Source organism: Columba livia, chromosome 2 (genome assembly GCF_036013475.1).
Source record: "Columba livia isolate bColLiv1 breed racing homer chromosome 2, bColLiv1.pat.W.v2, whole genome shotgun sequence".
In the NCBI taxonomy this organism is placed as follows: Eukaryota; Metazoa; Chordata; class Aves; order Columbiformes; family Columbidae; genus Columba; species Columba livia.
Window position 1 is genome coordinate 125,456,017 of NC_088603.1, and position 13,084 is coordinate 125,469,100.

Sequence of the window (13,084 nt, forward strand, 5' to 3'; positions counted from 1 at the left end):
GATGGAGTGCTTTGTGTGCAGGCAGCAGGGCAGAGCAAAACATGTAAAAGGGCTCAGAAATATTCATAAACAAAAGATGAGGCAGGTTCTGAGTGTGTCTTATAGCCATTTCTAAACATACCCTAACTGGGGTGAATCTCTTGATGAGTAAATCCAGGAAACACAGGGCACAGTGTCTCAGACTCCTGGCCCGTGTGCCCAGAGTAAAGTGTAGCCATCCCTCCTTGCTGAAGGCCCTTGGATGAGGAGTTCGAGTGTGGGCACCAGGGGAAAAGACCCTCCCTTGGACCACCCTATAACCAATTTGATAATGGACAGATTGCAAATTCAATGAAGTATACTTTTCCTGAAAGAAATACTACCAAAGCATTAACTGAATGGCATTGAGACCAGCAAAGCTTATTAGAAAGGCTCAGGGAACATACTATTTTAAGGGTAAAAAAATAAAGTGGCTTAGGGACAGGTTCTGATGTGGTTCCCTGATGGTGATTTGTACATCCCACAGTCTTACCCTGGGACTGCACCAGTGCCACCAAGATCAGCCACTGGCACCAGCTGAACAAGAACCATTTGTGCCAGTTTCCCAGTGGGAGCGATTGATTAGAGCTGGTCGAGCTTGCTCTGTCCAGAGCAGGTGTGAAGCAAATTTGCCCTGACTCAGTCAATTAACTTTATCAGAGAATCAGATCCAACAGCGTGAATATGATAACAATGTGGTGCAGGCTGCATGCTTCTCACTGTTCCTGGTCTCACACTGCTGACATAATTCTGAAGTTATCGCTAAAAATGGTGCCCAAATCTTGTGATGTGTGAGCACTAGGATCCAGATTCATCCCATGCATGGGCAGAAGGTTAGCAAGCACACTGAAACTACACTCCTCCACACTGTGGGTTCATCTGATACACAGGAATAATTATCACTGCTGAAAGCATTTGAGTCTTTGTTTCATCTTTTGGCGGAGTTACTCTGCTGTTTGAGTTTTTTTACTTCAGGTGAACAATACAGAGAACCTACCCTAAGAAGTGGAGGAATCCTGAAGGAAATCGTATGCTATGGTACAAAAAAAGAAGTCAAATTTAGAAAAGCAAAACATGGACTGAGCAGCTAGATGCCCAGATACCCAAAGATCAAATCTGATGTGTATCACATAACACAAAACATATGTCTCCAGGGTGACTTGGGTTTATCAGAGCCAATGTCAGTGTTGGAGCTTTCATCTCCCATCCTTCTGTCATTACACCAGGAAATTCCTACAGAATTTCCTGTGGCCACAGCTAAGAGAGGGAGGCAGGGAAAATCCCATGCCCTGTTTGGGAAGTCTAAAATCTGTGTCTCAGGGAAACTTCAGCTGTTCAAGCCAACATCCCTCCAAGTCTGATGGCTGGTGACACTAGTATAAGGTTAACCTCAGTGAACTCACCTCTCAGAAAAACAGCATGTCATTCTCCAAGAAGGTCTTCATTCAGGATTATTGACAAGAAGTAGGTAACCAACCAATACATTAAGCAGGGCTTCTTTCCTGTGTTAATCTGGTCTGATGCTTTATGTAGGTGTGTATAGGGCCAGGAATGTGAAAAGGCTGCCTATGCCCTTTCCGTGACAGTGCCTCAGCTCACAAGTCCCCAGATGCAATCTTACATGTTTTGTAGATCAGACGTACCTAGCCTTGCCTCAAGCCACACCATATGTTTTCATGCCCATTTAAACTCAAATAAATCAAACTGTTGTCCAAGCAGATGATCGGTGAGAGCAATTGGACAATAATGAAGTAAATCAGTTTGAAATATGTTCAGAACTTGATGCAAACTTGCCTCTTCAATAGTGACTGTCACCTTGGTAGATTCAGCCTGCAGGTACATGGAGCCCCTTGCCTCCAGGAGTCCTCTCCTGCAATCATCAAATAACTCTGGAAAGGAAACATTGATAAGTCACTGTGACAGTCTAAGATGTCACTAAGGATGCTAAAAGCTTTTGTCAGCCCTCAAGCATTCTCTGTTCAGGCAGTCTTACCCTCAGAGAGGAAGTTGTGTGGAAGCTTTGTGGTACCTGGACTATTCTTGATAACTGCGAAATACTCTGAAAGCCAAAGTTCCTCACAAAACTGAACTGTATGTTTTTTCTCCCATGGGTAGCATGTGGCCTCTGACCTTATCCCACCCTGCTTTCCAGCTGAGCTATGGCAGTAGGTCTACTAATGCTGGGTTTGCGTGAAGGACTAACTGAGCTACCAGCACAATGTAGAGCAACACCAAGGTTGCTGTAAGCACCCTTGTCAGAGCTCAGCAGCTGAACCTCTCAGGAGCACCTCAGGGTCCCTGCCGCACATGGTTGTCCCTCCTCGCTTTTCCTTCCCTTGCTGTTGTGGCTGCAGTGAGGTGGAGTCCTTCAGTTCACATCAGCAGCCCTCTGCCCATGCAGAATCAGCAACCAGACTGGAACCGTCACTGGCAACATCCTCCTCTCTGGATCAAAAAGCAAGACCAAATCCCATTGCAATGGTTTGGCCAAAAACATTGTGAGCAAGTGTCAGAGCTAGGCACTGTTACAAGGAGCTTTCCTCTGCGTTGTGATCTCCACTGTTATTAGAGGATCCTGTCACATTTGAAACCAAGCAAGTCCATATGGTATATGAAGCAAGCAATCAAGCAATCAAGCAAGTGCAAACAAGCAAGCAAAAAGAAAAAGCAAGCAAGCAAGAAAGCAGAAACAAGCAAAAGAAAGAAAGAGGTAAAAAAGAAAAGGGAAGGAAGGAAGGGTCACATACTAATGAGCCATGTTACTTCTACTTTTTTGTTATATGCCATTTCCCCAGACCTAGCCTGTAGCCAGAATCACTGCATTGTACTACAGTGAAGGCAAATAGAAATAATACACACTAGAAAAATTAAAAAAAAAAAAAAAATCTAAAACAAGGGAAAAGTGAAAAGTTCTCCTACCTTGTATTATGTGCAATTCCTGGCAGTTTAAGAGTGAAACATGAGCTGATAGCTCTGTTTATGTGAACATGCTATGTTTGAGAGGAAGTTACTCTCACAGGTTCTAAACTTCGTGACAGCAAACCTAATTCTGAAAAAAGCACCTACCACACCTGATTACCATAACCAGGAGCACACTCCTTTAAATCAAAAGTCAGTTGAGTTGGAAAAGGTTTAAGTTTTTTCAATAAATTACTTTTTATAATGACTATAAAAGTTATATAGTACACAGAGTCTTGCTAGAGGTAGATACTTTACTGTACCTGAATTGCGAGGAATTCTTCCCTAGACATAAAGCTGACAATCAGACATCTGAGTGTGTTTGAAAAACATCGTCTACCAAAGATTAAAGTATGAATTCAGCAAAGTAATCCGTGAACAAAATTCTTTGTTCTTTCTTGTTACTTATCATGGCAACTGAAGGGATGCAATGGGAAATGAGCTTATACTTTAATTCAAAAACAGTTGAAATGTAGGAAGAATCTGAGAACAAAATTATTTTTCACTGTTAAATATATGGATTTTGATTCTTACTAAAATGTATTTCAACACAATTTAAATTTTATGCCCATGATAAGTTATTAAACATATAAAATTGCCTTATTTATAGAGTATAAGATCATTGCTAGAGATAGCGCCTCCATTTTTCAGTGTAGCAACTAAGATGTGCATAGATTCTAGATGATCTTTTAATTACAAGGGGAAGAAGGGAATTGCTAGGAATAAAAGGAGTTTGTTATTCTACAAAGAAGGGAACAAAAGAAGCAATGATTCTAAATCAGCAAAAGTATTTAACTGTATTTCTTTTTAAGAAAAATAAAGCACAGTTAGGAAAAATAACCTTGTAGTAAGAATTGCTGAGAGAAGGTCATAAGGAAGGTTGAGGAAGAGAAAACTAAGGATGTGAAACTGAGCATATCTCTCTGATGTGCATCATGGGGAGGAAAGGGAATTAACTAATGAACTTATCCAAACTACTGACAATTCTTGTAAAGTGTTCTGGAGAATTAGCGGGCTCTAAGATGCCTGAAAAGAAAGGGGATCATGTTACTGGTCTTTAAAAATGGCAGGGAAAGGAGAAGAGAAAGAGTGAACCTGTCATCTGCCATCTGGTAAACCTAACTTCAGTCTGCAGTAATATAGCGGAAAAAATATATTAAAAGGTAAAATGCCTAAGCACTTAGGGAAGAATGAATCCACAACCAATAAACAGCATGTATTTATAAAGAAAGGAAGAATGGCACATGCAAGCATTTTTTCTTCTTATAATTGCGAAGTGGTGACTGAAGGGAATATAGCAGGTGTAATATAGGTGCTTACTAACATATGGATTTGGATGTATAGGCTTCTGTAATTTGAATAGGATGTAGCAGTGTGACCAAAAAAAAAAAAAATAAAAAAAAATTCCAATGTAATTTCTGGGCTTCTAACACAGAGATATCGTGTCGTGTACCGGGGAAGTGATAGATGTCTCTCTCAGTATACAATACTGATGAGATAGCATCTCAACTACTGCTTTCAGATTTAAGTACTTTCAGTATCAATAAAGGTGAACTGGAAGGAGTTCAAGAAGCATGGAACAAAAAAGAAAGGCTTATAGAAACTGGTGATGAAATATTAACTGAAAATAAACGTCTATAGCCTAGCCAAACAAGGGTGGGAAGAGTAATCTCAGTGTCACATTCCTTTCAGTGGAAAGTTTCCAGTATAAACAAAATAGGGTCAACTGTGAGAAAGCAAGCTGGGCAGGGGGTAAGTATTAATTGTACATGTCCAGAGCTCTGTCCTCTGCTCCTCCAGACACCCATCCAGACATTTCCTGGGCAATGTTTGGAAGAAGAGAGAATAAGGACTTACTCTGAGAGCTGCAAAGTTAGTTAGTTAGACAGAGCTGTGTGAGGCAGAATTCAGGCTGAAGTGGATAGATAAGCATAACAGGTAGTTCTGTTGATCCATAGCATAGTTTGCTAAGGGAAGATACGCCAGTAACCTTGGTCTGGCCAAAACAGAAGTGCACACGCATGGGGAACCATGTGGGTGAGGAGGAGAATGGCTTCAAGGGCCTAAGGGGACTTCTCTGGGGGAAATGAAGAAGAGGGAGAGGAGAGGGAGAGGGGGAGGGAGAGGGAGAAAAAAAGGGGAGGACAAGGGGAGGGAGGGAGGGAGGGAGGGAGGGAGGGAGGGAGGGAGGAAGGAAGGAAGGAAGGAAGGAAGGAAGGAAGGAAGGAAGGAAGGAAGGAAGGAAGGAAGGAAGGAAGGAAGGAAGGAAGGAAGGAAGGAAGGAAGGAAGGAAGGAAGGAATCTCAGACTTCCCAAAACCAAAACAGAGCACACTGACCTGTGATAGGATCTTCCAGTCTTTCCCCACAAAACGCAGTGTAATGACACAGTGGGTTTGTCACTGCCCACACACTCAGCGTTGTCCCTGAAACTGAGAAACCATCAGGATCTTCAGCCATCATCTCGTCAAGTACATATATTTCCTGGCGAGTGTGTCTGTGTAAATGACTACATAAAATACCTCCTGAGAGCCTCTTGACTCCTGTCCAAGCACGGCCCTCAGCCCCTAGACTTCCATTTCAAAAGGGACAGCAGAGGAACAATTATTTCATTTCCCATGCCGTAACACACTGCAGGGTTATTTTACATTTCCATGTAAGGGGTTTTTGTGTTGTAGATTTTGTTTTACTTTGTTGGTTTTCTGGTTTTGTTTAGTTTGTTTTTACGTTTCCATGTTATTTTCTGTATCTCTTACTTCGCTCCTTACTTTCACAGCCGACATGAACCCCTCCGCCACTGAGCCACGCCATGCATTTCTCCCGCTGCCCAGGAGATGGTGCTGTGGATTTTGGATCGGGAAAGCAGCGAGCGGGGCCGGGGGCTGGGGCCGGGTGGCCGGTGTGACGCCTCCGGGCTCTGTGGCGAAGAGCAGGGCGGCCGCCGTTCTTCCCCGCAGAGAGCGGAGGGGAGACACTGGCCACCTGGCGGGTCTCACCGGGGACCCTCCGGTGCCCTTGATCCCCCTGCAGCCCAGTGAAAACACTTCTCAGGCTTGGAATTCATCGGCCTCTTGGGGCTGACTCTGGACAGACACCTTTGAGGAGGTTTGCACTAGAAGCCAATGCAATTAGGGAGGGGGCGGGTGGGGAGTTTCTTTCTTTTTTACGGTATTTTCCTCACTCTAAACTAAGTTTGTCTCAAAGCGAAGACAACACGTAAGTGGCGAACGAAAGAGCCCTCCGACACGTAACTTTGAGCTGGAAAAGCTGAGCAGAGTGTGCAACTGGGGCTGCCCGCCGCTGCAAGGGGAGCTCGGCCCCAGGCTCGGCTGTGCCGGAGGCAGGAGGGACTCGGGGCCGAGTCGCTGGAAGGAGGACCGGGAGGGAACTTGCGGGTGGTCCGAAGCCTCCAGCTTGCTGCGCGGGCCGTCCTGCCGCGGAGGGCACCCCACGTCTCTGCTCAGAGTGGGCAGGGAGAGACTGCCTTCATCTGTCTAAAATCTGCCTCACCAGCATTGAAGTCCTGGACGTCTTTAGGGAAAATTTGGGAAGCATTCTTCTTCCAGGAGGCTTTTCAGCAAACGGGAAGCCCAGACCTGGGGGCAGGGAAGAGATTTTTAACTTTTCTCCCAGGTGGGGAGCAGAACAAAATGACGCCCAAGTAGATCTCGTAAAAGACGCCTTGGAAAATTAATAAACGCTGTGCTGTCCGCTCTCACCTGTTTCTGGGAGCCCTCAGCCTCTCTGCACCCCCGTCCCTGTCTCCCTCCCCGCCCGGAGCGGCCCGTTCCCTGCCGCTCCCAGTGGAGTCCGGGTGATGATTCAGTGCGGCCGGCTCTGCCCCTTCCGCAGCTCAGCTCCGGACTTCTCGTTTTCCGGAATAATGACCCAAGTGGAGTGGAGCGGGTGGCAGAGGGCTGCGGCACAATTAAACCAGGTAACGAGACGCTGGGCAGATGTGTTTTCATTGCCCTGTAAGATAAACGCAGTGTTAAATGCCTGACAACTTCCCAGAAGCAATCAGCAAAAGTTTACGAGTGCATAAACCTCAAAGACCATTCCTCGGTATTTTTACAAGCCCCGCATTTAAAGCTTCTATAAATTTTTCTGCCTGCTTCCAAACTAAAGTTCCCGGAGATTATTAAATAGTCACTTCTTCGGGAGAGAGGAAGAGGCAGACCTCAACAGGCGGGAGAGGCGAGAAGGGCTCTCTTCTTGTCTCCTCCACTTCCCTCTCCCACCCGATATAAGTTAAAGTTTGGTAGAAAGTTGGCATTATTAGAGCACGGGAAGCCACGAATGAGCGCATCTACAACATGACTGGGACCTATCAATATTTCAAGAACAGGTGGCAAACACAGAAAGAAAGGGAGAGGAAAGAATGAAGAGAAACAAAAGAAAAAGCGAAGTGAATGAGTGGGAGGGTAAAGGCAGGGAGAGGCACATCGAATGATCCGCAGACAGATCAGCAGCAGTCAGGCTGGCGGGTGGACAGGGATGAGCAGAGAGCTTAGACGAAGAGAAACAAATTTCAGACGCAGAACGCAAATTTGAGCGAAGGCAACTGAGGACAAGAGGAGGCGGTCCGGACCTCCTGGAGGTCGCCGCGATGGTCGTCGTCCCTCTGCCCCGACGGCGCGGCCCGGCAGCACCCGCCGCCCCCCGGGGCAACAGGCTCCGACACTGGGGAAAGCGGGAGCATACGCCGTCCCCAAAGCTGTTGGCAAAAAGAGGGGAGGTAACACTTGTGAACCCAGGCATCAGCGGAAAAGATCGAGCCGGATACCTCTGTCTTCGAAAAAATTAGTTGCAAAGGATGAAATATATTTTCTAGCCACCAAATTATAATAACAGTATCCGTGATCTTTAAGTGACCACATGAGTTTTGTAAGTTAGATTTTAAACAGATTAAATAATAATAATAACAAAATAAACCAAAAGCCCCTATTGCGATTACAAAGCCCTTTGCTTATGATACCGGGGAAAATGAAGTTGCTAATTGAAAAAGAATAAACCTAAAATGCTTTTGGATTACTAATGATAGAGGTTAACGGTGGCATCCCTTGGAAAGGGGGAGGGGAGCGAGGTACTCGGTGACTGTGCGCTTGGACGGCGACCAGAGGCAAGCGCAGCAGCCACACGGGGCTGGGGGGGGGGGGAGAGTGGGGGGCGAGACACCCCCCCTTCCTCTTCGGAGGGCTCGGCTTGTATGTTCGCCTCTGATCCGGAGATACGAGGTGAGAAAGGTCTGTATTGTAGTCATGTCCTCGCTAGATGAAATCTCAGTCAATTACTTTGAAATCTGCAGCTTGGCTTCTTTTCATTCTTTCCAGGTGAAAATTCAAACGTTTTCTGTTGTCGCCTGGTCCTTTCTTTCCTGAAACAAGGCCCCCAACTGTTCTGATATTACCATTCAAAAACAGGTTCTGTGGCAAACCTCATTTGTGAATCTATTACAGAGATTAATAGATTATTTCTCCTTTTTCAACTAATTCTCAGTGGGGAAATTTAACCATATGGTAAGGAGAGAATTAGAATTTCATCACATTAGAGCAAAATGTAATGAAAAGAGTCCAACACCTGGGGCCAACTCTGAAAGACACAATTAAAAGGTTTTTAATGAAACCGGAGAAACCAAAAAAATTTCATAGCCTTCAGTAATTCTGCCACATAAGAATGATTTACTGGAAGTGTTGGGAAATATTGTTTTTACTGATGTCATAAGAATGAAAACCTGCCACTAAATACTCTGAGCGCTTACAGTAAAGCGAGAGCGAGCTGCTCGGTTCGAGCATTAGAGTAGCAGCGGGACAAAATTCAGACCAACCCTCCAGTTGCTACTTCACCTTATGGGAGAGCGCCGAAGAGCGTGTGCCCGGCTCTGAGGAGAAGCCTTGGGACGAAAGCAGGGGGCCGGCATGCCCGGGGTAACCGGGGTGCTGGGGTCGCCCTTGCCCTGACACCGGCGGTGGCATCCCGGCGTTTGGGAGCGGCGCGGGGTGCTCCCGCCCCGCCGGACTCGCCGGAGGGAGGGAGAGAGCTACAAAGAGTCGGTCAATCACAATAATAATAATAATTTATTGAAAAAAAAAAAAAAAGTTTGGTAGGTTTTGCCTTTTCTCACCCTGCCCTCCCTTTTCCCCAGACCGGTTCATTTTCAAGGTACGGGATGGGGCTTTACATTTTTTATAGGGGCACGGGGAATAATCGCTCGAAAGCGGCAATCTGCTGCCTGAAAACGGCTAAGGGGAGGAGAAGGGGGGCTCTCCCCCCGTAGTTTGTTCTCCGTTTGCTGGAGGGGAGGAGAGGGGGCTAGGGCCATTCACCTCACAGGGAAGAAAAGTGGACTTTGGAGGTGGGCAGGAGTGGGCACGGCGGTTCGGGTTGGTCCGGGGTTTTAATTATTATTTTTTTTCTTTCCCAGGGGATGCTTTTCGTGAAGACGGGTGGTAGTGGGAGTGGGCTATAAGTTAATGTAAATGCAGGGGGTGGGTGGGCTGGGGGGAGAGGGTGTCACTTCTGACTCCACGGCTAAGTTAGCAGAAGTCTGCTGGCAGCACTCGGAAGGGGAAGTGTTGAAACGGGCTTTTCTGCAGTGCAGGGCTGTAATTTGCTGAAGGAGGCAAAGAACATCCTTCGATCTAAGTAGGGCTTTTAGTGTGCTCATTGATGAGTGAAAGTCGCCACACATGTCAAGCTAAAGGCAGTTGTTGGGTTACTAACAGGACACAACGTCTTGCAAACATATGCGTTAAGCTGTGTATACAGATGGCAGGGAGAATAATGGAGCAGGCGCCTCTTATAAAGCTCTAGCTGCTGCCTGTCTTCAGACCTGGGAAATGAAACTATTCAGACTCAGGGCCAGATAGCGCCTGGGATTGTTTGTTACCGTTTTAATCCTATTAATTAAAACGTTAACCTGATTGGGTAGAAAGCTCTGTCCCAACAGGCGAGTCTTCTTCATAATAACCTACTCTCAGAGATAATGATGTAAAAGACTCCCCCGTCTGCGGCGGCTGCTGGTTGATGGGTCCGGAAATCTCTTGAAGGTGAATCCAAGCAAGATAAACGGTGGAAGCGGCTCCACTGGCAGAGCACAATGCCCCAGCGTGGCGCCTGCTGAGGGCGAGCCGGAGCCGGAGCTGCAGCCGGAGCCACAGCCGTCACCGTCGCCGGAGCCGCAGCCGCCGCCGGAGCCGCAACCCGAGCCGCCGCCGGAGCCGGAGCAAGGGCAGCCGCGGTGCCGGGCACGGCGCAGCCCCGGCCGGAGCGGGAGGCGATTTCTGCCAGCGGGACGCCGGGGAGCCGCCCGCCGCGGCGCGGAGCCTTGGAGGAGCGAGCCAGGAGCTGAGGGGGGCGGAGGAGGCGGAGGCGGAGGCGAGCGGGGCGCCGATGGAGCGGGCGCTGGGGCTGCCCGCAGAAGAGGACCTCTTCCACAAGAGCCTCGCCGCCTCGGCCAAGCGCATGGAGTCCGCCTTCCGCTCGCCCCCGGGGCTCGACCTCTCCCACCCCCGCGACCGTCAGCCCTCGCCGCTCGCCTGCTACGAGGCGGCGGAGCCCGAGGCGCTGCTGCAGCCCGGCGTCGGCGGCGACCCGCTGGCGCTGCCGCCAGGCTCCGTCTGCGTCAAGTACGGGGAGAGCGCCAGCCGCAGCTCGGTGGCCGAGAGCAGCGGTGGCGAGCAGAGCCCCGACGACGACAGCGACGGCCGCTGCGAGCTGGTGCTGCGCGGTGCCGGGGGGGACCCGCGCGTCGCCTCTCCGGCGGCGGGCGGCGGCGGCGGCGGCGGGGGGGGCGGTGGGCTCAAGGCGGCCGAGGGTGGCTGCTCCAACAGCCACGGGCACGGCGGCAGCAAGAAGTCCAAGGAGCAGAAGGCGCTGCGCCTCAACATCAACGCGCGGGAGCGGCGGCGGATGCACGACCTGAACGACGCGCTGGACGAGCTGCGGGCGGTCATCCCCTACGCGCACAGCCCCTCGGTGCGGAAGCTCTCCAAGATCGCCACGCTCCTCCTGGCCAAGAACTACATCCTGATGCAGGCGCAGGCCCTGGAGGAGATGCGGCGCCTGGTGGCTTATCTCAACCAGGGCCAGGCCATCTCGGCAGCCTCCTTGCCCAGCTCCGCCGCGGCGGCGGCGGCGGCGGCAGCGGCGCTGCACCCCGCCCTCGGCGCCTACGAGCAGGCGGCCGGCTACCCCTTCAGCGCTGGGCTGCCTCCCACCACCTCCTGCCCGGAGAAATGTGCCATTTTCAACAGCGTCTCCTCCAGCCTCTGCAAACAGTGCACGGAGAAGCCTTAAGCGCCGCTGTTGCCGCCCCCCGCCGCCGCCGCGGCCCCGGGGAGCGGCGACAGCCGGCGGTCCGCACCCGGCCCCGGACCGGGGGGCGCGGGGGCGGCGGAGGGACTGACGGCTGCCCGGCCCCCTCCTCCCTCCACCTGGCCTCGTCTCGTCTCTCTCTTGTCCTCGGGTTTTGTCGCGACGGGAGCCAGCGTGCGTGCGGAGCCGGGGAGGGGGCGCGGAGCCGGGGGTGCCGCGGAGAGGAAGTCTCGGCCCGGGGGTGCTGGGTGGGGGTCGCTCTCGCCGGGCACCCTCTGCGCGTCCGGACAAAGGAGCGGCCGCGAAATTACAGGCCGGGTTGTCAGCCGGGGTTAGCGCCGGGGAGAGGGAAGAAGAGCGGCCCCCACCCGGTCCTGGTCCCGGTGCGGGCGAGGGGAAGGGGCCGCGGCTAACCCGGGCGCGGAGGTGGATGGGACAAATCAGAGAGGGCACTTGAACATAGATATTTTTTTTTAATTATTATTAGCAGTATTATTATTATTCTGAGCCAGGAAACAAACAAACTTGAAATGTAAACTTATTATTTAAGCGACTTGCAGAAACAAAGGGACTGGACCATTGCTATGGAAGAATTTGTATTTTTTATCGTCTCTAAACTTTGATCCTGTGAAAATGCGCAAAGTTTGGTGAGAGTGATTTAAAAAAAAATCGAGAGAGTTGAAAAAAAAGACAAAAAGTAACCGATCAAACCCCTTACTCCGTGTGGCTGAAACTATCGCATTTTTAAAAGAAATATTTATGTGCACCTTGTTTCTTTCCACTTTGCAATGATGTATAAACAAGACATGCTATTTATTTGTTATTCTTTAAATGACCCTTCCAAGCCAACAATATTTATCATGTGTTAAAGTCACGGGTCTTATGTGCAGTTACTTTAAATGCTTCTAAAATTCTGTTTATGGATTAACTTAAACTGTGTGCCAAGTGTTTAAAACGTTTATTTGCCAACAACGTATAACCAGAAATATTGATGTATCCAAGCTGCTTAGGTTTATGAAAGGTCATCTGGATTTTAAGTTGCATCATCCCTGTATTTAAATTGAGCTTTAATAAATTGCTTCAGTCCAAAAATTACAGGAAAGGTGTATTCTTAATTGCTCAACCAACTGATTTTTGAAAGGATATTCTTTGCATTATAACAGGTAATAGCTATTTACTTTTACAAGGCATCAGAGCAATAGCTGCTACAAGAACACTTGCCAAGCCAATGTTTTCCCAGGTGCTGTGTTTTCAAAGGTATAATTTAAACCGCTTTAATGTGTGTGTAAATTATTCTGACTGTGGATGATTATTTAAGTTGAAATACTTCAAAATACTTTAGGCTGACTTACAGAATGCGTGAAATTCTCGTTTCTTTTTTTCTGGTGGGGTGGGTGGGAGGGTGGGTTTTTTTAAAGAAAAATGGAAGATGGAAAGCAAGAAGTAGCTATTTATCCAAAGTGAGCCTTCAGTTTGAGTTTGCATGGCTGGGTGGCTGTCTCTCTGCCATTTGTAAATCGAGATTCTTTTTTTTCTTTTTTTCCCCCCTCTTTTTTTTTTTTTTTTCTATTTTCAAAAACGAGTCCTGCTATTTTCCACTACTTGCAGATAATACAAATTCGGACTGTCAGGTTGGATGGCAAAATAGGAGCCATGATGGATCTGTTGGCAGGTCACGGATGTGTAAAGAGTGATATATATTAAATAGGTCAATCAGATTATGACATCAATGTACGATCGTTTGTATGTGTATCTATGTCGGAAAGAATCTTTATTAAAATATTTTGAACAAA

At 48.5% G+C, this 13,084-nt stretch overlaps 1 protein-coding gene across 1 annotated transcript; it reads left to right on the top strand.

Annotated features, from left to right (window-relative positions):
- The first annotated feature begins 9,515 nt into the window (after positions 1-9,515).
- BHLHE22 (basic helix-loop-helix family member e22) lies at positions 9,516-13,084 on the top strand. The gene has a single exon (XM_065053660.1). The coding sequence runs from the start codon at positions 10,368-10,370 to the stop codon at positions 11,271-11,273; it is 906 nt and encodes a 301-aa protein (XP_064909732.1). The 5' UTR covers positions 9,516-10,367; the 3' UTR covers positions 11,274-13,084.

Excerpts from the sequence above, each read along its gene's own strand:
- BHLHE22 (XM_065053660.1), top strand. The coding sequence starts at position 10,368 with ATGGAGCGGGCGCTGGGGCTGCCCGCAGAAGAGGACCTCTTCCACAAG.